At 49.2% G+C, this 19,787-nt stretch overlaps 5 protein-coding genes across 5 annotated transcripts; 1 reads left to right on the forward strand and 4 right to left on the reverse strand.

Moving 5' to 3' along the window:
* Positions 1 to 4,330: 4,330 nt before the first annotated feature.
* BKA55DRAFT_699800 (uncharacterized protein) lies at positions 4,331 to 7,034 on the forward strand (the record flags this gene model as incomplete). The annotated part of the gene is made up of 7 exons (XM_046200575.1): positions 4,331 to 4,715; positions 4,784 to 4,997; positions 5,055 to 5,153; positions 5,201 to 5,314; positions 5,364 to 5,514; positions 5,561 to 5,954; positions 6,002 to 7,034. The coding sequence occupies exons 1-7, from the start codon at positions 4,594 to 4,596 to the stop codon at positions 7,032 to 7,034; spliced, it is 2,127 nt and encodes a 708-aa protein (XP_046056385.1). The 5' UTR covers positions 4,331 to 4,593.
* Positions 7,035 to 7,931: 897 nt separating this feature from the next.
* On the reverse strand, positions 7,932 to 9,194 carry BKA55DRAFT_682707 (uncharacterized protein; the record flags this gene model as incomplete). The annotated part of the gene is made up of 4 exons (XM_046198395.1): positions 7,932 to 8,264; positions 8,319 to 8,805; positions 8,866 to 8,949; positions 9,019 to 9,194. 4 exons carry the CDS (start codon positions 9,192 to 9,194, stop codon positions 7,932 to 7,934), a joined length of 1,080 nt encoding a protein of 359 aa, XP_046056386.1.
* Positions 9,195 to 9,668: 474 nt separating this feature from the next.
* Positions 9,669 to 11,488, reverse strand: BKA55DRAFT_549127 (putative methyltransferase-domain-containing protein). The gene is made up of 2 exons (XM_046191176.1): positions 10,376 to 11,488; positions 9,669 to 10,284 (listed from the first exon to the last, which is right to left on the reverse strand). Exons 1-2 carry the CDS (start codon positions 11,108 to 11,110, stop codon positions 9,958 to 9,960), a joined length of 1,062 nt encoding a protein of 353 aa, XP_046056387.1. The 5' UTR covers positions 11,111 to 11,488; the 3' UTR covers positions 9,669 to 9,957.
* A 133-nt stretch (positions 11,489 to 11,621) lies between these two features.
* On the reverse strand, positions 11,622 to 13,017 carry BKA55DRAFT_549129 (uncharacterized protein). Its single transcript, XM_046191177.1, has one exon. It carries the CDS (start codon positions 12,579 to 12,581, stop codon positions 11,799 to 11,801), a length of 783 nt encoding a protein of 260 aa, XP_046056388.1. The 5' UTR covers positions 12,582 to 13,017; the 3' UTR covers positions 11,622 to 11,798.
* Positions 13,018 to 13,584: 567 nt separating this feature from the next.
* Positions 13,585 to 15,728, reverse strand: BKA55DRAFT_588278 (uncharacterized protein; the record flags this gene model as incomplete). The annotated part of the gene is made up of 3 exons (XM_046194769.1): positions 13,585 to 15,103; positions 15,157 to 15,452; positions 15,543 to 15,728. The coding sequence occupies 3 exons, from the start codon at positions 15,726 to 15,728 to the stop codon at positions 13,585 to 13,587; spliced, it is 2,001 nt and encodes a 666-aa protein (XP_046056389.1).
* Between the last annotated feature and the right edge of the window lie 4,059 nt (positions 15,729 to 19,787).

The raw sequence follows: 19,787 nt of genomic DNA on the forward strand, positions 1-19,787 counted from the left end.
TTGGAAGAGCCCATTCAGTGTGCATGTATGTTCGGGCCGCAAGGCTATGGGCACAGATGTATTTCATGTACAAATCGTGCTATGGTATAGTAACAACAATTAACGATCCTTCAAGCAAGTCGGAAAACACTTACCACACCCGAGCGACCTGGTTGTGTAGTACCAAGCTTGGCCAACAACCGCGCTTTTCTTTTTCTTATGTTGATCGACCAACACGATCTTGATCCCTAGACACACAGCATAGACGGACTGGTTACCGCAAGTGGAAAGCTTGAGTCATCGGGTTGTACAACACGATAAACAAACCACCTCGCGCCAAAGAGAAGAGTGTCTAAGTGTCAAAGGTCTAGTCAGGCTGGCGCTTATGCACTGCATTCTGTGCTTCCCTCCACAACTTTTTCGTGCATACGCGAAAGCCCAATTCGGTTTTCATGACTCTTAAGTATGGTGTTCAAATCTCAGCCCATGTATTATAATTACATCCTCATGTGTTGTGTGTTGGGCGATGTGTACGTAGCCAGCCTTGTTGGGTCACATCTGAACATTCTGACCTCTGCGGTGGTGGATAGCGGGATGTGTTCCGGAAGGGGTAAATCCACACCGCAACCCTGCCCTTGGGTTCGAAGAAAGAATCGAGAAAGATCCCTGGCTCAGTGGGAGCAGAAAGCTTGTACCATTCCGAATCTCAAGGTGAACTCGTGGAGCTGTCAAGGGTGCATCAACACCTATTCAACCAGCTAACAAGGGCTAGAAGTCCCCGCACCGGCTGGAAGGATTGGTGATCGTTAAAACAATTCCGACAATCTATCTAGCGCTGTGATAACTAAAACAACGCAACAGGCATTGGGGTTATCACCACGCTAAACTGGCTACTAGGGTCCGAACCCCAGGCGACATTGTCTGTCATGACATGGGTGATATGAGGAGCAAATACTCCAATCTTGGTCTCGTAGTCACTCCTCTCGTTGTAAATCTAGCCGAGGATTAAGTCCGGGAAAACAGTTTTGGAAACATCCTCTTAGGTTGCATGAGTTCGTGGGCTAATTCTGTTGGTCTGATGACAAGCGAATGGGTTGGTCATCTCTATAAATGGGCAAAGAGTCCACTTACGGTACTAGTTCTCTGGCAGTTGTGAACGATAAACAAATGAAGATAACTGTTTCTGTGTCCTGGTCCGTTCCTCAATGCCTTGGAGTGGCCAGGCTGTGAAAGGCTCTGGAGGCCAAAGCGATTTGGTTTGAAGAGCCAGGTGAAAGAGAGATTGACTAGAGGGCTTAGCTCAAGTATCTTCTGGTGTTAATATGCTATTGTTGCTTTGCTCAGCTGCTGGAGTCTGGACATTGTTGAACTGCCTGCCACGAAAGTCATGCTCCAGAGCGAGAACTGTGCGTCACAAAGGACGTGCTGCAACCCCGGGTGGTGGGGCCACCGGCTCGTTTTAGCGTTGCCAAAGCCGCCGTGACCAGACTGCTGGGTTTGCCGGGTTCTGAAGTTTGGGTTGTTGATTGGCTTGTTCTAAATCCTGGTCGTACCCCTGCGAGCCCTGGGCGTTTAGAAGCACCATCGGAAGGCCTAGTGTTGTGCCATAAGTATTGCGATTGACTTCTGGAGTAATGGGAAGAGACGGCCACTCCTTCAGCCGACTGCGGAAGTGAGCGAAGAATTCTGCCTCGCCGACCATAGTTGTTTTACTCCATCCTCAGGTAATTCGGATGGAGTGTCATCTGACAAGCAATGGAGACTGTATCGAACCAACATGTCTTTCGAGGGGCCACCGATAAAGCATTAAGTTGGGACGCTGTCAGCCGGCTGAAGTGTCAGTCACGACACACGCTCTCACGCAAAGTAACTTAACAGCATGTTGGGTGTTGATGTCCTCTGGACTCAAGACTCCCACCGTATGTCTATGTCCTTTCTAAACATGAAGCTGGTTGGGATTCCGATTTTAGGTTGTCGATCATGCTGAATACGTATACAGCACTGAGTGTCACATTCCGTACCGTTGATGCTGTGCAGCGGGTCATGGCACATGGCATCTACTTTGCACCCATAGTACCGTACGGCTGAACTTGGGAGGAAAGCTCGGAAGTGTATCTTGTAGCTTGTCGAACATAAAGCACCATGAAGCATAACATTGGACAGTTCCAGGTCGTTGGTGGAAGCAATGCAAGTGGGGGACTTCGGAGGATTGGCCAGTCCCACCATGAGTTAAGCGCCGACGCCTGTCCTTTTTTAAAGTGCCCCACGAGTTTTGGAGCCACGATCCATCCCCCCTGGCCAGCTGTCTGGGGTTTGACTGGCTCATTGTCATGGGCGGGCGGCTGGAAGTTCTCCCTTATGGTTGTCTTGTAGCGGTGCAAAACTGTTAAGTTGAGCACAAAGTGACGGGCAAATATTCTTGCAGAAGTAGTTGCTGTCAGTTATTTAGCAAGATCGGCAAGTCGGGACGAAGGCGCTGGCAACTGACTTATGCTGCTTTAGAGAAATTGAGTAATGGTCCACAAGATCTCAAGATGAAAAAGACAGCCCGAAGGTGGAAATTGTCCCTGTACCTAACCTCAGCCACCGGGCCTGGCTTGATTAAGGTAACTGACATCGAATGCACTTACCGCGGGAAAAGTGATGATTGCGATCTGTACGTAGGGCAGGTGCTAACCAGAGTGGGCCTCCCGTCCCCTGATACATTCGTCAACCAGCCAGCCTCTCCTTCCGCCAACGGTAATGCTTTAGACTTACACGACGATGTTGTTAGTTTCCTCCAGAGACATCATTTTCTCAGCCCATCACCAATCTTGACGTACATCTTTATGCCAGCCATCTGCAATTGATTCAATTCGGCTTTTCCATGAGCAAGCGCAAGCATTGAATTGACTTTCGTGCATAATAAGAGTCACTGCACTACACACAAGGGAGTCATCAACAGGTTGCATTGACCACACCCTATTCTCCTCAACACAATCGCCAGAGACAAGAAAACTTGTTGAAAGTCGCTTGAAGCGGTCCAAGAGGACAGACCACTCACGATTAGCCGCTCCATCCATTCACCCTTAGCATCCAATTTCAACACCCCGATGCTGCAAGTTGACGGCTTCTGCCACACCTCGGTATTATTGAACCTAGATTCAAGCCTTTCAAACATTTGAGAAAGCCATCTCGGGAATAAATTGGGACTCATCAGTCTCCAACCCATCGTCCTTGGCGGAATTTCTTGGTCAGACTGTTCAAAGGAAACCCAGCAACTGCCTAATAACTCAACATCTCTGGCCCCCAACTTGACCCTCCTCTCTAAAGTCCCATCTGCTCATTGATCCACACAACTGGCCCACCCGCTCGCTGCCTTGTCTCGGCAAGACAATTCAGACTTCAGGTGTTGTCTTGGCTGTACTCTCTTTTAGCTGCTCTCCAGCAGCATCAAGTCACAGGTTGCGTCCTAGCCGCAGAGCCCCTCCTGCTACCAGCTTGATCATTATCCACACCTCCCATATTCCGTCAGCTGGGCCACGCCCCATTCATGATCCAACCGTTCTTTTTAGTTCACGTTCCTCGACATTCTGTCTTTCTCTGCTCAGTCTGGTGAACCGTTGACAAACATACATTTGGTCGAGTCATAATTACAGTCTTCGAATCACTCAAAGAAGCGCATTGCTTCAATTCCATTTAAGAAGCAATTCTACAAGACTTTTATACTCAATCTTTCACAACTATCGCGTCTCTTTGTTTCCCACCGCGCCAACCATCGCGCTCCCGACAAGCGCCGGCCGCATGTACGGTCCCCCTCCATAACAACTCAAGGCAGCTCGCCGGGACTGGTAGCAGAAAAGCAACGAGGTAGCAAGCTTCTGAAGCCAGCTCATAGCTATCAAGGGTGGCATCAACAAATATCTTGAACACCACTGTCTGCTTATTCGTTACTTGACTCGCAATAACAAGAGCTACAATTGAGTACCTGACCCATAGCACCCCAATGTAGCAGGGCTGCGAGAACAAGGGACCCGGTCTCACGAACCCCTGTCAAACTGGCGTCTGTCTGTCTGCCTTAGTCCGTCGTTGCAACCGCTGTGCTCCAGCTTTTGACTCTGCCTGTTTCTTTAAACCTTTCCCCCTCCATTCTATCCATTCTCTCTCTTCGGTTCGGCTTTTGGTGAGCTGGTTTTGTTGGACGAACTTGCTTGCTTGCTTCATCGTTGGAGTGTTATTGAGCCCTTCATTCAGCATTTGATGCCTTCTGTATTGTTTCTATTTCATCAATCTTTCCTTATTACTTTTTGACTGGATCAGACTAGTTACGCAGCCTCCCGATCTTAGCACACCCAATTCCATAGGTCTCGTAACTGGCCGCGCGACCGCACATCGACCGCCAACCGACAAGCTCATATTTTATTCTTCGCTGCCACGACAGCTGTTGGTAATCTCGAATTTGCCTCCTGCGTCAAGTTTCGATCGTCTGTCAACCTTGAGATAGCTGCATCGCAAGGCTTTTTTGCGTCAACGCTTGGCTGGAGCTGTGGCTTGTCTTAAGGACCCCTCTTCCACCGGAGCTCTCAACTACCACCGTCGGGGTAGCTCAATACCTAGGAACTCTACGCTCCCGTCATGGCCCTTGAAGCTCCTTTGAGGTCATCGACTGGAAGCCTACAATTCCCTTTCGTTTACCCTCAGACAGACATGTCTGCGCCCACAGAGAATGAGAGCCGTCGCTCTCCATTCAGACCATTGTGCGTTGCCTTGGAAGCTATGCGCTTAGGGTGAAACCTCTTGGAATCTCTATTAACTCATGTCTCAGCTCTTCCCCTCCTCCCGCTACCGATTCGTCCTCACTTCGACCCAATTCTGTCAATCGCATGTCAAGTAGCTCCTACAATGTCATGAGTCCCAGTGACATTGTGGGTCCTTCTCCAGTCACATCTAATGGTACTGAAACGACCGAGATTGAGGATGATGTCTCAGAGGATATTGAGAAGGAAGCTAGTGATAGAAAGGTTACCCGTCGGTCGGAGGTCAGTCACAATGGGCGTCGCCGCCATCTTTTGGACTATAAATTAACTTGACCACAGCTCTTAATGCTCACAACTAACTTGCCGGAGAGTGTGCGCCAGTCCAGCAACGAGGAGGCTATTTCTGTCATCCATGCACCCGAAAACTTTTCCAGCTGGGTAAGTTTCATCATCATTCTAGATCCTACACATCTAATACCTTTCAGGCTGCTCCAGCTGCCGCCGCACCTCCAGCCATGGAACAAAAAGGGTCAAGTCCAAGGACATCTCCAAAGTCAGAGGCTGAAAGTCTAGCCTCTCTCAATGGTGGACAAGAGAAGGTTTGCTATCCTTAGCCCAAATTTATGACATGTACTAAACCGCCATCAGACATCGACTCATCCCGTTCGACCTCCGATTTTAACCGATGTGAACCCTGTGCGGTACAGCATCGACAGCGCCACACCCCGTGCTCAGGACCTGCAATCCATGCTGGATGATGGAGCCCGGCTACGCTCAAGTAGTACGAGTAGTCTCGAAAGTAAGTTAATACCGGTTAAGTCGCCGTATAGGACTAATCTGTCTAGAAATTGACGAACAAACCGAGGCTGAGGGTGACGACGAAGACTATGAATCAGAAGCCATGCCGATACCACAGCAACAAGACGAGATTGAGACTCTACGAACAACTCTTGCTGAGTGCTGGACTTTGTGCAACAGTTTGTCTAAGCTCAGTTCGATCAATCGTAACCGCGCTCTTGGCAAAAATGGCATTCCTGATGCCCACGAAAAAGCATGGAGGACATGTTGGAAACTTTGTCAACGGCTTTATCATAGCCGAGATGAGGACGTGAGCAATTTTAATGTCAAGGTCAACCTTGATTTGTGTCGCGATTTCTGTCAAGCGCTATTCGATGTCCGGCAGCGTAATGATGAAGCAGCGGACTCGGTTTTGCGTGTTAGCTTTGAGCTCAACAACCAGTAAGTGCATCAAGTGAGTGAAAGATCTTACTCTAACAAGTTGGCAGCCTTTATAGTGCTCAGGATGGTACTCTACCGGAGCAGTTCCGAGAACGCACACTGGACTTCTATATCGCGCTTTGTCATCGACTAATGAAGCAACGGAGCGATCTGGCAGAGGAAACCGATCAGTTGCTCAGGGCCTGCTGGGCACTTGCAGAGATGCTCTTCAATCTCAGGCAAAACAGAAGGGATGGAAGACCCCCAGATGAGGAGTTGCTGAGCTCTACTGTCCAAGCCTGCTGGGAGCTCTGTGATGTATTCCGAGACAGCTGGACACAAGTTCGACCTGATAGGGGAACACCTCGAGCCGGGCACGCATTCCCTCAACATCTCAACGATCAGAGCGGCCGACAGAGTCGAGGATCAAACCCATCTTCAGTCCATTCAAGGCACGATAGTGTCAAGAGTGGGCGACAGGAAGAGAAGCCAAGAAACCCAGCTGTTCCAGAAACCCCTGTAACCGAGTTTGAGGACACGCCCATCTCTCCACAGAGTCGCTCGCCAACAATGCCCAACATTCTTGTCCTTGGTACTCCTAGCGATAATAGCCGTGGCCGATGGTCGAGCAGCGCGTCCAATCTTTCCAGTTACTCGAAGAGCAGTACCAGGACTTCAAGCACAGCCACCACTACAGCTGCATCGGAAGATGCAAATGTGACGCGTGCAAAAGTCCTCGTTCTCCGAGCTGCTATGAATCTTGGCTTCAATCGTGATACCATCCACGAGCCCAAAGCTGCTGCTGCTGCATTACAGAAATTCGTGCAGGATCTTCCTCCTGGATCGTTTGGGTCCCTCATCTCGCACTCGACATTGCTATCACAATACAAAAACTCCGTCCTTACTGACGCGATAATTCCAAGACACCACGCCTTGCCAGCCCGAGGCAAGCGCGTTACTGCCCAGGAGATGGCCAAGAGTATTCAAATGATGATGAAGAGTTCACAGCGTTATGCTTATCTCCGAGATCTCTTCAAGGTCGTTTTTCAATTCCCAGTTGAAGAGGTCGACACCCGCCGCAACGTCAGCATTGTGGTGTAACATGCTGTTCAACTATATTCATAAACTTCTATTTCGACGCAATGGTAGTGTCGAATCACCCATACTTATGCCACGTTACGTCTAATGTTATTGTTTTATACTGAAGAGTTTTGGGAGTTGGACCACAAGGATTTAAGGACTATCTATCGTATGCCAGCATGCTTACACACACATCACAATATTTTTATCAGAGATTGGAGAGGCATCCTCAAGAGGTTTAGGCGGTGGTCTGTTCGTTTCTACTTGCACGAGATACCCTGTTGGAATGCTCTAGCGGGCGAGTTGATGATATGAGAGAGCTGGAGGGTAAGACCAGAAATATTTGGATGAGTCAAGTCTCCAAACTTACATCAAGATTTATGATTTATTGTATGGCGCATTAGGAATCAAGGAACTTCGAAGGGGACGAGTGGATTGAGATAAGTGCATGCTATTTAACTAGTTATGCTAAGTGGCCTAAGAACCAGGTATCCAAACCAAGTCTTGCCTATCTAGTTCTGTGGATCTTAACTTGGGTATCAACTATAACAAATGCGGCTGGTTTATAAGCCTCGTGATATGCATTAACTCCGCAGCCTTGGGAAACAAATCTCAGAATGCTCAGCTGGTGTTCTTCACCAAATGTGTGACCCCACCTGTGGACAGGTCAAACAAAGGAAGACGAATTACCATCTCAGGAGCGATAAAGAGGCCCAGATCTATCACGGAGAAGTAATGGGGTATTTGAGAGATCACCAGTCCCTGGGGACTGAGTTATGTCAAGTATAGTATACAATGTGGAACAATCCAGTCACCACCTCAGGAGCACGGCTTGATGAAGAGCAACCTCAAATCCTAGGTTGCATTGAACAACTTGGGATCTATCGTGTTCGTATTGAAGCCCCCATCGTCGCCATTCTAGCTCTCAGAGTCATGCGAGAAACCTTGGTTGGCGGGTTGGTGTTCATTGCTATCACCAGAAGTGCCCAAAGAAGCAGATTGCTTGCAATCTTGTGGGACTCGCTGCTCTGAAGCGTCCTCATCCTGACCTTGAGTTGGTTGCGGTTCACTTTGTTCAGCTGCTTGGTGAGCTGGCTCGAAGTACTCATCACAATACACCGGGGCGACGTCGTCTCGTCCGGCCAACTCAGACTCTCGATCCTGCTGTTGCTTATGCTCTTCAATGGGTGGTATCTGTTGAGGATACGCGAAGTTGGAAAGTTGAGAAAAGTTGGAGAGGGGCATATCCATCTTGAAGGACGGTGAGCGTTGGGTAGCGGAGGATTCCTAGGCTGCGCCCCCTACGGCTACGGTCTGCTGCGGAGATGAAACTGGTGCGCGAGAGCTAGCTGTCGGCTGCGTCGGATAAGAGGCATACGAAGGCTGGACGTTAGGTGACTGATGAGGTATCTGGTGTAATGCGGCGTTGCAAGCCTCAGGGTTTCCCTGTTCTGGCGACTTGATCTGGTATTGCCCAAAACGAGTGTTGAAGTTTGTCCTAGGTTGTGTCTGCCAGGAGTTGGCTGAAGGCATAGCCGCGAAGCCTCCTTGAGATGGTGCTCCTGAAAAGAGGCTATAGGAGTTTGTAGGGGGTGAAGGGAAGTTTCCCATCTGGGCCATTGGGGCTGCGTGGAACAAGGGGACTGAAGACGGGCTGGGAGACTTCATGTCTTCAAATTTGGCTATTGATTGCGTTGGAGGAGATCCAAGCTGGTATTGGGGGGTTTGAGAAGGTCCTGCTGAAGCTTTGAAAGACCCCTGTCGAGCTCTCTTGGCTTCAGTCGGTGAACCTCTGTTTCTTAAGTTAGAGAGATACGTGGCAAGGGACATCGGAGCGGTATTCGAAACGTACTCTGAGCCCGGCGAAGCGGAAGAACCAGCTCCAGAGTCAGCTCGACGTTCCTTTCGTTTCTTGGGCCTGTTGCAAAGGGGAGCTCTACGAGTAACGGTCGGTTAGTTAATTTAAAAAGCAAGTGATAATGCCCCTTGGAACAAGACAACTCACCCATAGTCAGGGTCCTTGCCATATTTGTTCCTCAAATATCGAATCTGGTTATCCGTCAGTTCTCGGTTGAATCGTTCCCGAAAAGCGTTAGATATCGCATCGTTGTAGAGATCTTTCTCCATAAGGCTTAAAGCAAAACGTATCTCGTCGGGTTTGTAAACTGGTTTTCCGGTCATTTTGAAAGAAGTAAGAAAAGAAGCAAAGGTTTAGAACAAGTGTTGAAAGTGTCAAAAAGTCTAAAGTGTAACTGTCCAAGAAACGTCTAAGTGGTCAGCGACGGTGAGTGTTGTAAGGTTGTAGGTGATAGACGGTTGAGCAAAGGTTGTTGTTCAGGGGGAAAAGAAGTACAATAAATGTCTGAGGTTGAGACTTAGATAGAGAATAAGCCAGTGATGGATTGAGGGTTAATCAGAGTCGTTGATGTAGGTGGAAGGCTGTGATTAGTGGCTCAAGGCTTATGTAGACCTCCTCGATTAGTTGCAACTCAACTGGCACTGAATCGCGAGATAGCTTGAGGGGCGGATGAAAAGCTGCAATTGGATAAAATAATTGATATTAAGGTTGATCATCAATGCTTCCTTGAAGAAAGAAGAATTTGTTGTATGTTGTAGAGAAAAGCAGCTTTGGGGGTGGTGTTGTGGGTTGCTAGTGTAGAAGTGGAGAAGAAAAGAAGCAGAAGCACAAAAGAGGGAGAAAAGGGCTCCTTATGAACTACTCCCTAAAGCAGCGTCTGCTGATTGTTCACGGGAGATCCATGACTCAAACAGCGCAATTGCTTGCATGAAATCATTGGTCTCTATTGTCGCTAAGTTTCCTTACTCGCTCACTGTCTATGTCTAGTTCGTCTGAAATTTTCCACTGTGTCAACTTCGTCTCTTCTTCAAGCACCTGACTTTCCTTTTCTCTATTAATCACTGGCCGTCGTGGCCAGTCAGAGTGCTATATGAGTGCTGCATCACCGAGTTGAGACGGCGGTGAGCCACCACGGCTGAAGACGCCCAGCCAGCACCGCACATTGCCTGCGTCATCGTCCTCAACCCAGTCGTCCTGCCCCGCAAGTTCGTCCTCTTCTTCACAGAACAAGGGTGTGTCGAGGTCAAGCATAGCCTGGCGAAACGACTCGAGGAGACGTTCTGTGGTAGCATCTCGACGCGGAACCATGACGACAGCGCGTGAATCGGAGCCAAGAGCCAGGTGGTCGCTGATGGCTGAGGCGAGAAGCGCTGGGTGATCATCGTCGTACATGGGATCAGCCGCGAGGACAATCTAGTCACCAGGGGAGGTTAGAAATCGTTTGTAAGCAAGAGTCATATAAGCATCACCCTGCAATCACAGATCTCTACAAGCAAAAACATACCTTGAACTGGTGCAGTTGTCCAAACAGGGTCTGATCTACCTCGTCTTCGCTTCCTCCCCAGGTGAGATCGCCAACAGTGAGTGATCCCCCGCGAGACTTGACAAGCTCAGTGTTCTTAGCCACGTTCTCTCTGAGATTGGGAACGATGTTAGGAAGATCGCTGAGTGCTACGGGAACTTTCCATAGAGCTGCTGCTGCAAGACCCAGGAGACCAGTTCCAGAACCGAGTTCAAGGACATCAGGTCGTGGTTGACCCAACGTCTCGTCGAATAATCGAAATAGTGATGTTTCCGTCATGCGAGGAAGATGTTGCGATAGCACATATGAAGATCCCCAAGTCTTGAAGCCCAAGGAATCTCCCGTAAGCGCCGGTTCCCGAATGATCAACTCGAACTCGTCGTTTCCCTCTCCAAATGGCCATCTGCGAATAACCTCTCCCATAGCCGTACGTCCACACCGCTCGGACATGCGCTTGCTTGCCTGCGTCCAGAGAACCTCCTTCTCATTATCGTCGTCGATCCATGACAAGGGGCTCTTGATGATGGAGGAGAGGTAACGAGTGACTTCTGCCTTGCGCTGGCCGGCGAGAGATTCTTGCTCCTCGATGATCTCGGAGCGACGACGCTTGTGGTTCCAGATTGGAGGACTGAGTTCGAGACTCTGGAGAATGTCTGCTAGTTGAGTGTAGCCGGGACGTTCCCACATTTGGGGGAAATCGAGTGCTTCGATACCCATGATGATGAGTCAACGTCTCTCTTTTCCACAATTATTGACCAAGATCAACTCAGAGGAATAATTACAGTGAGAAAAGGAAATTGTCGGTGTGGCAAAAAAAAAAAAAAGTCAGAAAGTAAGAAGTTCAGAACAGAAGTTTTGAACAGAAAATTGTTCAACGTGCCCTCAGCAAGAACACAAAACTATGTATGCTACGCAGAGCATATCGGAGACACCTTGAGTCTAGAACATAGTCCCTGTTCGCTAGGGTTTTTTCCAAGGTAAAGGAGAAGTCCGGGGAAAAAAGAACGCTATTGTAATCCAAACATTGTCTCGTCTACTGGCGACAAATAGAAAAAATTGTTAATAAAAAAGAAAAGTTGCAGTTTTTTGCCTAACATCTAATTGGGTCAAGTCTATCTTCCTATCATAGCTCGCGAGAATGTTGGTGTTAAAGCCACATGTAGTATTGCACCGCCACAGACACTCTCGAAAGAGTGATCGGCATGTCCCACGTGGCTGATAGACCAGGGGAAAGGGGGCTATCAACCTCAAACTCCACCGTCTTCCCGATTGGTCGCCCTAGCAATGTCTGTGCAAGAGATAACATCTCATCCTGGTAAACTCCAACCAAACACATAAGAACATACAACAAAAGAAAGAAAAGAAACAACTCTAGCAACATAAACAAATCCCTTTCTTTTCAGGATCACCAAGGCTCGCCCTTCTCCCATCCTACAAACAAATGTCTCAGAACAGGTCCCTCCGGGTTGGCATAAACACGAGCATTCTTGAGCTCAACAGCCAGAAATCGACAAGTTTGCCAATCGCTCATGACCTTGCTAGACAATCTGACAATCTCATCACAGGAACTCTTCAGAGCCTTGTAGCTGAAGTCAAATCTGGCGTTTAGGTTCGCATTCTCCAGCCAAGGAGTAGCAACAGCGGTTTCGACCTGACGAAGCAAGAGTGTAATGCTCGCCTTTGTAGATGTAAAGTTCTCACGGGTCGGGTTATCGCGAGATCGGGTCCAGTCGTTCCAGAGCCACTGTCGAAGAGCTTCGTTGGAGGTGTCGTGGCCTTGACGTTGATGCTCACGTGTAAAGTCCATGAGTTGCGTGTTGTAGAAGACACTAGCTTCGTGAAGAAAATCCGAGAGTTGTTTCAGAGCGATGCGTGGTGGGAGACGATCCATAGGCGGAGCAGGCTGGACGTCTTCGTAAGAAGCATAGCTTTTGGTCGAACCATCGCTTTCGTAGGTCTTTGAGTGCCGAGATGCACGGCGGCGATGACGGCAGCAGCCAGGAATGAAGACGTTTGTTGCAGTAGAAGAGGGAGGATACATTTGACTGTAGTCTTCGGCCGTGCGAACAGGCACGTTTCGGAACGGATCTTGAGTCTGAGCAGGGTGAACTGTGTAAACGTATGTTGGGTCTTGGAGGTAAGTTCCAGGAGGGATCTCTGTGACGAACTGGGAGCGTCTGGATGTCATTGTGTGTGATGGCTGTTGCTTTGACTGAGACTGAACTTGAAGAGAAAGGTAGAATTGAGATGCTCACATCTGAGCAGATATTTGTACGTCTGCATGATAAGTTTGCCCGTAAAAGACAGATGAATTAGTGAATCTACTCTTCTTCATTGAATGTCTTAAGATATGCTGTCGCATAAAAGAGTTCATTGTCTATCGCCAAAGAATCCGAGCAAACTTCTTTTGACAACGGCCAGCCGCATAAACTACACAAAGACTAAATAAAGCACCGTGCAACAATTACTACACAGACAGCATCTGCCTTTTCCTATGCCGTCTAAACTACAAGCAATACGAGCATCCTTTGCTTAACAAGCCCCATTCTAAACGAGAAATCTATGATCTGCCGCTATTTGCTAATCCTTCTTTATTAAGAGGGTCCTGAATCAGCTCACACGCAATATACGGCCCCCACCAAACTCAAAGGGCCAACCAAACCAACCCTCTCAGTATCAAACCCCCAATCTGGTAAATCCAAAGGTAAATCACGCACCCCCATCACATGCGCCTCACGTCATAGTACCACTTGATCTTTCCATGTACCGAACTATAGTTCTCAATATTGTCTGATTTTACTCACGACTGGGTCCTCAATCAAACAACAAGTTTCTTTGTCACTCAATGCAGTATATATGAATATCATGATTTCAATTTCAACAATTTTCTGTGTTGTTTGGCCTTTGTTTTGCCTAATCTAACTGCCTGCCTTGGCTTGGCTTTGTCTCTGGCCGCGTTTGGCCTGTCTTGTCTTCTCATGTGGTATCAAAAAAAGAAAACGAAAAACGATGCAAATATCGAAGAGAGCTCTGTTCCTGTTCCTGTCCGACAGGTGGCTCGTTCATGCAGATCCTGTTTTCCCAATGCAAAATGCAACTGTAAAAGTTATCCGGTCGTGATGCTGTACGCCGTTGAAATCAAACCCCCCGCACCCTATCTTGTCCTTATTCTGTCGTATTATTGCCGCCTTTTAGCTCCTCTCCGGGGGACATTCACTGTAGATCTCCATCTTCATAGTTTTCAGTCGGTCTCTCATTTCCATGAGATGACCCAGCTTCCTGCTCGAGGGATTGTCCAGCGCTGAAATCTCATGGTGCAGCGTCTCATACTTTTGATAAAAAACTTTGAACGCCTGTGCCTTCTGCACAAGGTCATCAGAAAACCTTGATGCTGCAGGTCGCTTTGTGACACCGCCCTTGCTTAAGCCTTCGACCTTGCGCTTCTTCGTAACAATTGATGCAGCGGGTGCCTCGTTCTCCAGATCCGAGGCATTGGTGGGTGGCGATGATGCCAGAGGAGAAGACTTGGTTGGGGACGTGTTCTTGCTCTTCATTGAGGTTGAAGTTATAGTTCCGCGAGAGTTCTGGCTTGCGTCCGATGGTCGATGCTTGAGTCGGGGAGCAGGAAGAGGCTGCTTGGGCTTGATGCGCTTCGACAACGGTGTTCCGGAGCTCGAGCTCGAGTCGTCATCTTCGCGAGGTCGCTTGGCTGTAATCTGCTGCTTCATTGGCTCCCTTACCACAGGTCGAGGTTTAGCAACGACCGTGTCCCTCATCTTGGGTGCTGGTTTGGGCACAGCCTTCGGCTTAGGCTTGACTATAGGAGCGGCATCATCTTCTGACGTGTCCGAGTTAGAAATGATTGCCTGCGACAGAACTCTTCCTCCATTTGCCTTGGGCGCGGCGGTGGGCCGTGGCTTGGTGGGAGATGCCTTAGCGGAAGACACCTTGGATGCTGGCTTGGAAGATGCAGCTGATGCAGTCGTCTTGGCCTTGGATTTACCCAAAAGGCGCTTGACCTGAGCCTCCTGCGCAGTGGGCTTCTTGGGCTTTGTGGAAAGAGGATTTGAGGTGGACCTCGACATAGCCTCTCCTCCAACCCTTGGCCGGTTGGCGTCTTGAGAATCCCCACTGTCTCGAGGCGTTGTGCCTCCATCCGCCATTTCAACATTGATTGATGGCGTGCTAACAGTCTTGGTAATCTTAGCCTGCACCCGGCTAAGACTCTTTCCTGTTCCTCGCTCCTCCTTGGGTAGTAGTCTGTCCCACTCTGGCTCTGAGATGGTGACTCTCTGCTTGTCATATTGTCGAACGGCGTTGTCGATCGCCTTCTGTCGTACTTCTTGGGTATCATAATCATAATTCCAAACATCAAGGTCTCTCCAGGACTTCTTCTTCAGGGACCATTTGTTGTTATCGTCGAGATCATCGGCAACTTTTCGAAGCGTCGGCTCCATGTCTTCCACCTTGCCTTCCCACTTCTTGGCCAAGTAATCAAATGAGCGATCCTGCACAGCGAGCTCATGCACCAGCATGGCTCGGTCTCCCTTGGCTCGATCAAGGGGTTGTGATGTCGCGGTGTTGGGTGTAAGAGACCCGAGCGAAACCTGGCCTGGTGACTGGGGGATCGATCGTGGAGCTGAGTCGAGCAATTTGCTTTTGTTTTTGATAGCTGCCTTCTTCGCTGGTAACATGTCGACCACGCGAGTCCTTCAAAACATGTCAGTATGATCATCCCAAAACTAGATGCAAGTGAGACCGACTTCTCCCGAGAAGCAGCATGAGCCGCAAGTCCATTTTGAAGAGCCTCGATGTCAGAATCTCGTCCTGATTGGGCGCTCTTGCTGGACTTTGCAGTCTTGCCGTCAGTGGTGTTGTCGGCCTTGCCAGTCTTCGATTTCTTCGAAGTAGCGCCCGATGGCTTTTCAAAGAGAGAGCCAGTGTATGGAATCTTTTCGGCAGTTCGAGTCGATTCGAAAGGTCGTGTGAGGTAAAGATCATATGGGTTCGAGTCGGAGGGCGGCTCAATGGAGTGGGATTTGGAACCATAGAGCAAGGTCTGGTACGGGCATATTAGCATTCGAAAACATGAGCCAAATGTCCAACCATAAGCCCGCTGTGACAAAAGGCTCTGGTTTGCTCAACTTACGGGATTGGCTCCAAGAGAAAGTTGAATGCCATCTCCGTTCTGGACGCATTTGATCATGTCCTCAATAACATTATCACTCAGGGTGATAGCAAAGGCCTGGGAAGGCAGACTGGCATCCTTGCCAGTCGAGCCCTCCAGCTGCAGCCCGCTTTCGGGAACCTTGAGCGAGTTCATACTGGAGGTCATCACGAGCCTCTATAGGCCGTGGGGTGGGAAATGTCGCGGAGTTGAATGTTGTGTCGATCAATGCAGAAGCTTGGAGGCAGCGTGACGTTAGATCGTTCGAGTTCGCGGATTGAAGGTGAAGAGAGCAAGTTGAGAAAATCGTAGCTGAGGAGGGAAGTATTCGTCAATGTGTAAAAGTCTGAAAAGAAATCATGAGGAGCGTTGTCACATTGTCATCCAACAAGGTGAGCCGAGAGAGAGGCCGCTGTTTTGATGAGACGGGCGTGAGAGCCTAGGAATATGGGGGCTCGTTCTCCGATTCAGGAGGACAAAGAGGAGCGCCAGGTGTTTTTTGTCACTGACAGGCAGTGCAATGATCCCAACACCTCAAAGCACACAAAGAATCTCCAACACCCTTTGTGATTTGCAACTCTCGTCGAGAAGCAAAAAACAAGTTGAGGGAGAAAGTTGTTGGAGGGCAGAGATGATGAGGGAATGAGAGCGGCAGCGGCGAGCCCAGGTCAAGGACGGGAGACGAGGGTGTACCAAGGTACTGCGTGCGGAAGGAACTGGGGGGAGGTACCCGTGCCTGCCTCTCTGCTACACTACCTCACCAGCAAGCAAGCACCTCTGACCTTGACCTTACCTGACGGGCGGGAGTGGGTGCGGCCAAACAGGGAAGTTGACCGGGGTGGACAGTACAGCACAGCACAACACAGCGAACAACACAGCGCAGCACAGTACCAAATTTGGGGTCCGACAGCGCAAAACACTCATTGACAGCAGCATCACTCGAGCAGGGAGACGCTGTCTTTGGCGGATATGCCAAGATACCCGCACGGTACGCTACGGAAATTCGTCCGGGGTGAGAGTACTTGATCACTACTCACAGCTCTATAGTGGTCTCAGTGATGAGCAACCCTTGGGAGGGCTGTGCCTCAGGTGCCATCCAAAGCTTATAAGCGCTGCAACTCTATCTGCTACAGCGACAAACTCAGAATTGTTTGCTGAGCCAAATGTTCTTCTTCTGTACTCAAATATCTTCAGCTTCACTAGCGTCCACTGAGGCCGTGGCTGCGGTGGCGTGCCTGATGGTGCGCCTGATGGTGCATGTGGAAGAGTCAACCGGTCAAGGTCCCATCAGAGGTAAAGGCTAAGTACTGCTCATGAGCTCTGAGCCACTGTAGCACCCTACAAGCTGCCCTGGAATAGCTCCGGCTTATGATTCAGTACTTCATGACGACATTCACGGCGAAGAGCGGACCAAGTACTACGAAGAGGCCCACAGCGACCGAGTGAGGTGGTGGATGCATGCAAGGCGTTGTGCTAGTCGAGTAAACTCGTCCCAGAAAAGCGAAAAGCCAAAGGGTTCCTCCCGTCCCGTTCGCCGGCCTCTAGAAGATCTTTGTCTCTCATTGAGGTATTTGAACATGAGAGAAAGGGTTCTTTCAAGGCGAAGCTGGGGAGATGAGAGAAAGGACGAGACGAGACAATGGTGCTCTTCAGATTGTCGCATCTTGTTTGTTTTCAGGACCCAATTGGTTGTCAGGTCGTCAGCCCAGAGAAACGGGACTTGACGGGCTGGATCCAGCGGGCAGGTTGAGCTACGAGTCTAGCGAACGAACGACCCATTCTGGACGACCCATGGCAAGACATCAAGAGCTCGGTATGGGAGGTCACGGCGGATCTGTCATCCGGCCGGGGGGCTTCTGGTTGTGGTTGTAGTCGAAGTCGTAGTCGTGGCCGTGGCCGTGGCCGAGCCGTGGATGGGATGGGATGGATGGGCATCCCATCTGATCTGTTTAGGCCTCATTCCAGAAACGGCTGGCCGGGCAGTCAGATTTCAGAGGGCTGGAACAAAACTTGCTGAAACAATTGTGCAGCTTGAAAAGGCCATCGCCATGAGTTTCAGCCATTCAAGCCTTGCTGAGGCTTGAATTTCTTTCTTACCCCTTTGTTATCTATCATCTCTCCCTTGAAATGGATCTCTAATAAATGAACTTGGCCCAATCTCATCTGCCTTGCTATGCCTGCAATAACAATAGCGCGGGCTCAAACCCCCATATCCATAACCCCTGTCGCCGCGCTTCCAGCGAGCCGGCAACGGATCCATGACCGTTTTGGCCCTACTGACTGTTCACAGTGGATCTGTGACTCTATTTCCAGTGAGTCGAAGATTGAGCAAGTGGATTGTTAAGCAGAGAAGCAATCTCGACGGTTCTTTCAGGCTTCGTTATCTGAATGCCTGCCTGATTGATTATGGAAGCGAAAGAAGGGGACTTGAGAGTCAAGAGGCGGATGTTTAGAACCCTGTTTCTTCCAATCGAGCGATGTGAGGCTAAACCCGATGTCTTCAGCCAGCCAGTGGTAGACTGGGAGTGATGTGAGGTGCAGCACAGTGACGCTGCCACATGGCGACCGAGGACTTGGGGGATCTGATGATTGGACATGTGCCGAATGGCTTCCGCGATGGTTTCTCACAAGTCTGTTCTCAGTCTTGAATGACTCTAGCACCCCATGCTTCCGGTTTTACTTTTTATTACAATGATACAGGCATTGATCTAAGCCATTTATTATGCTTCTCGATACGAAAAGATGCTCTTGTTCGTACTACATTGCTGACCAGACAGAAGCAGAGGTGCCAATGCGTCATGTCTTGGAGAGTCTGCCCGTCTCGGCGGCATCCCCGTGATCTGTGGTCAGCTCAAAAACAGCTCAGCATCCGGCCACCATCAATTTTTGTGTCGAGTGTAAAGAGGCTGATTGGGGGATATGCGGAAGGGCATGTTCCAGGTACCGTTCTTGTGTGAACCATTCATTTGATTTGGGCTCTGATGACTGATGAAGAGTCAGTCAGGGATGCATCTGCATGGAAGACTGAACCCCGGTGAGTCTATGGTCGTATGTGGCTTACAGAATGCATGTCGGGCTGTCCGTTTCCATCGTAGAAAGGGCTGAGCCATTCTATCTTATACCCATCAGCGTCACAGGCTGACGTTTTGACTCTGAAACCCTTGGAATTAATACGATTGTTCTTGGAAATATTCGTAATGGCCTTGAAAGCTTGAGGACGATTTATTCGAGGCTTATCCAAGGCTGTGTAAATGTGACTTAAACCCCATCCACGCAAATCATCTGCTGCGACCCTACTTGGGCTGGCGTGGTCGGGACCTTGCAGATGAATTGGTCTGGTGGCAGCTGGACATGATTGCCGATCATCTCATCCTGGTGGATCAGGGTCCAGAGTTGTTCAAGACATGAAGAGAGGAAATGCATAGGTTATGCAGGGCTCGTGAAGAAATGGCCTGAGACCTACAAGAATTCGAATATGTTTTGCATGACAGAGAGCGACATGTAAAATAGAGGTTTGGAAATTGGTTTCCGAATATTATGGTAAATTTGAATGGTCTGAACTGAACCCAAATATATTGACAGATGTAAAAATAAATCACAAATAAATTACTCTCATGTCACCTCTTTGCAGCCGTTGAAGTCAAACCGAACTACCTACCCGGGAGCTAATTATTAAAACTTTACGGAAGATACTCAACAACCACCAAACTATCAACGAATATCTCTGTATAATGAAGCTTTTGACACTTTCTCGAAACTTCATATTGATCGTCCCAGTATTCGGGACCGCTTCTAACCGGAGATGGGTATCATAAGGGAACACCCGCTCCTCCGCTCCGCAATGCGGGGAAGAAGCATCTTGAAGAGCGGAAAGCAGGATTTATTAACCACGGCCACCGAAGAAGCCGGACTCTATAGCCGAACCACCACCATCGACAGACAGACCAACAAGCAAACAAACAAACAGACAGAAGAAAAAGACCGCACTCACATTGAAAGTCTCCGATATGATCCGGTTACGGATGACACTGCATGATCGAACACAGTACATATGCACATCTCCATCGAAAGAAAGCCTCAACAACACCGATGCCCCGCCCCCGCAACGCCGGTGTTTTTTAACAACTCCACCACGCCGATAATTCTCCTCTTGTGTTGAAGTCTATTGATTCTCGAGAGACAAAATAGGTGAATCTCTGTTTTTTTCTTTCCATAGCGGCATGACAT

Source organism: Fusarium redolens (assembly GCF_020744475.1).
Source record: "Fusarium redolens strain MPI-CAGE-AT-0023 chromosome Unknown BKA55scaffold_1, whole genome shotgun sequence".
Classification (NCBI taxonomy): domain Eukaryota; kingdom Fungi; phylum Ascomycota; class Sordariomycetes; order Hypocreales; family Nectriaceae; genus Fusarium; species Fusarium redolens.

Bases quoted from the DNA above. Each gene is read 5' to 3' on its own strand.
- BKA55DRAFT_549127 (XM_046191176.1), bottom strand. From the start codon at position 11,110: ATGGGTATCGAAGCACTCGATTTCCCCCAAATGTGGGAACGTCCCGGC. The intron at 10,285-10,375 runs GTATGTTTTTGC...CCTGGTGACTAG, and splicing joins GACAACTGCACCAGTTCAAG to ATTGTCCTCGCGGCTGATCC.
- BKA55DRAFT_549129 (XM_046191177.1), bottom strand. From the start codon at position 12,581: ATGACATCCAGACGCTCCCAGTTCGTCACAGAGATCCCTCCTGGAACT.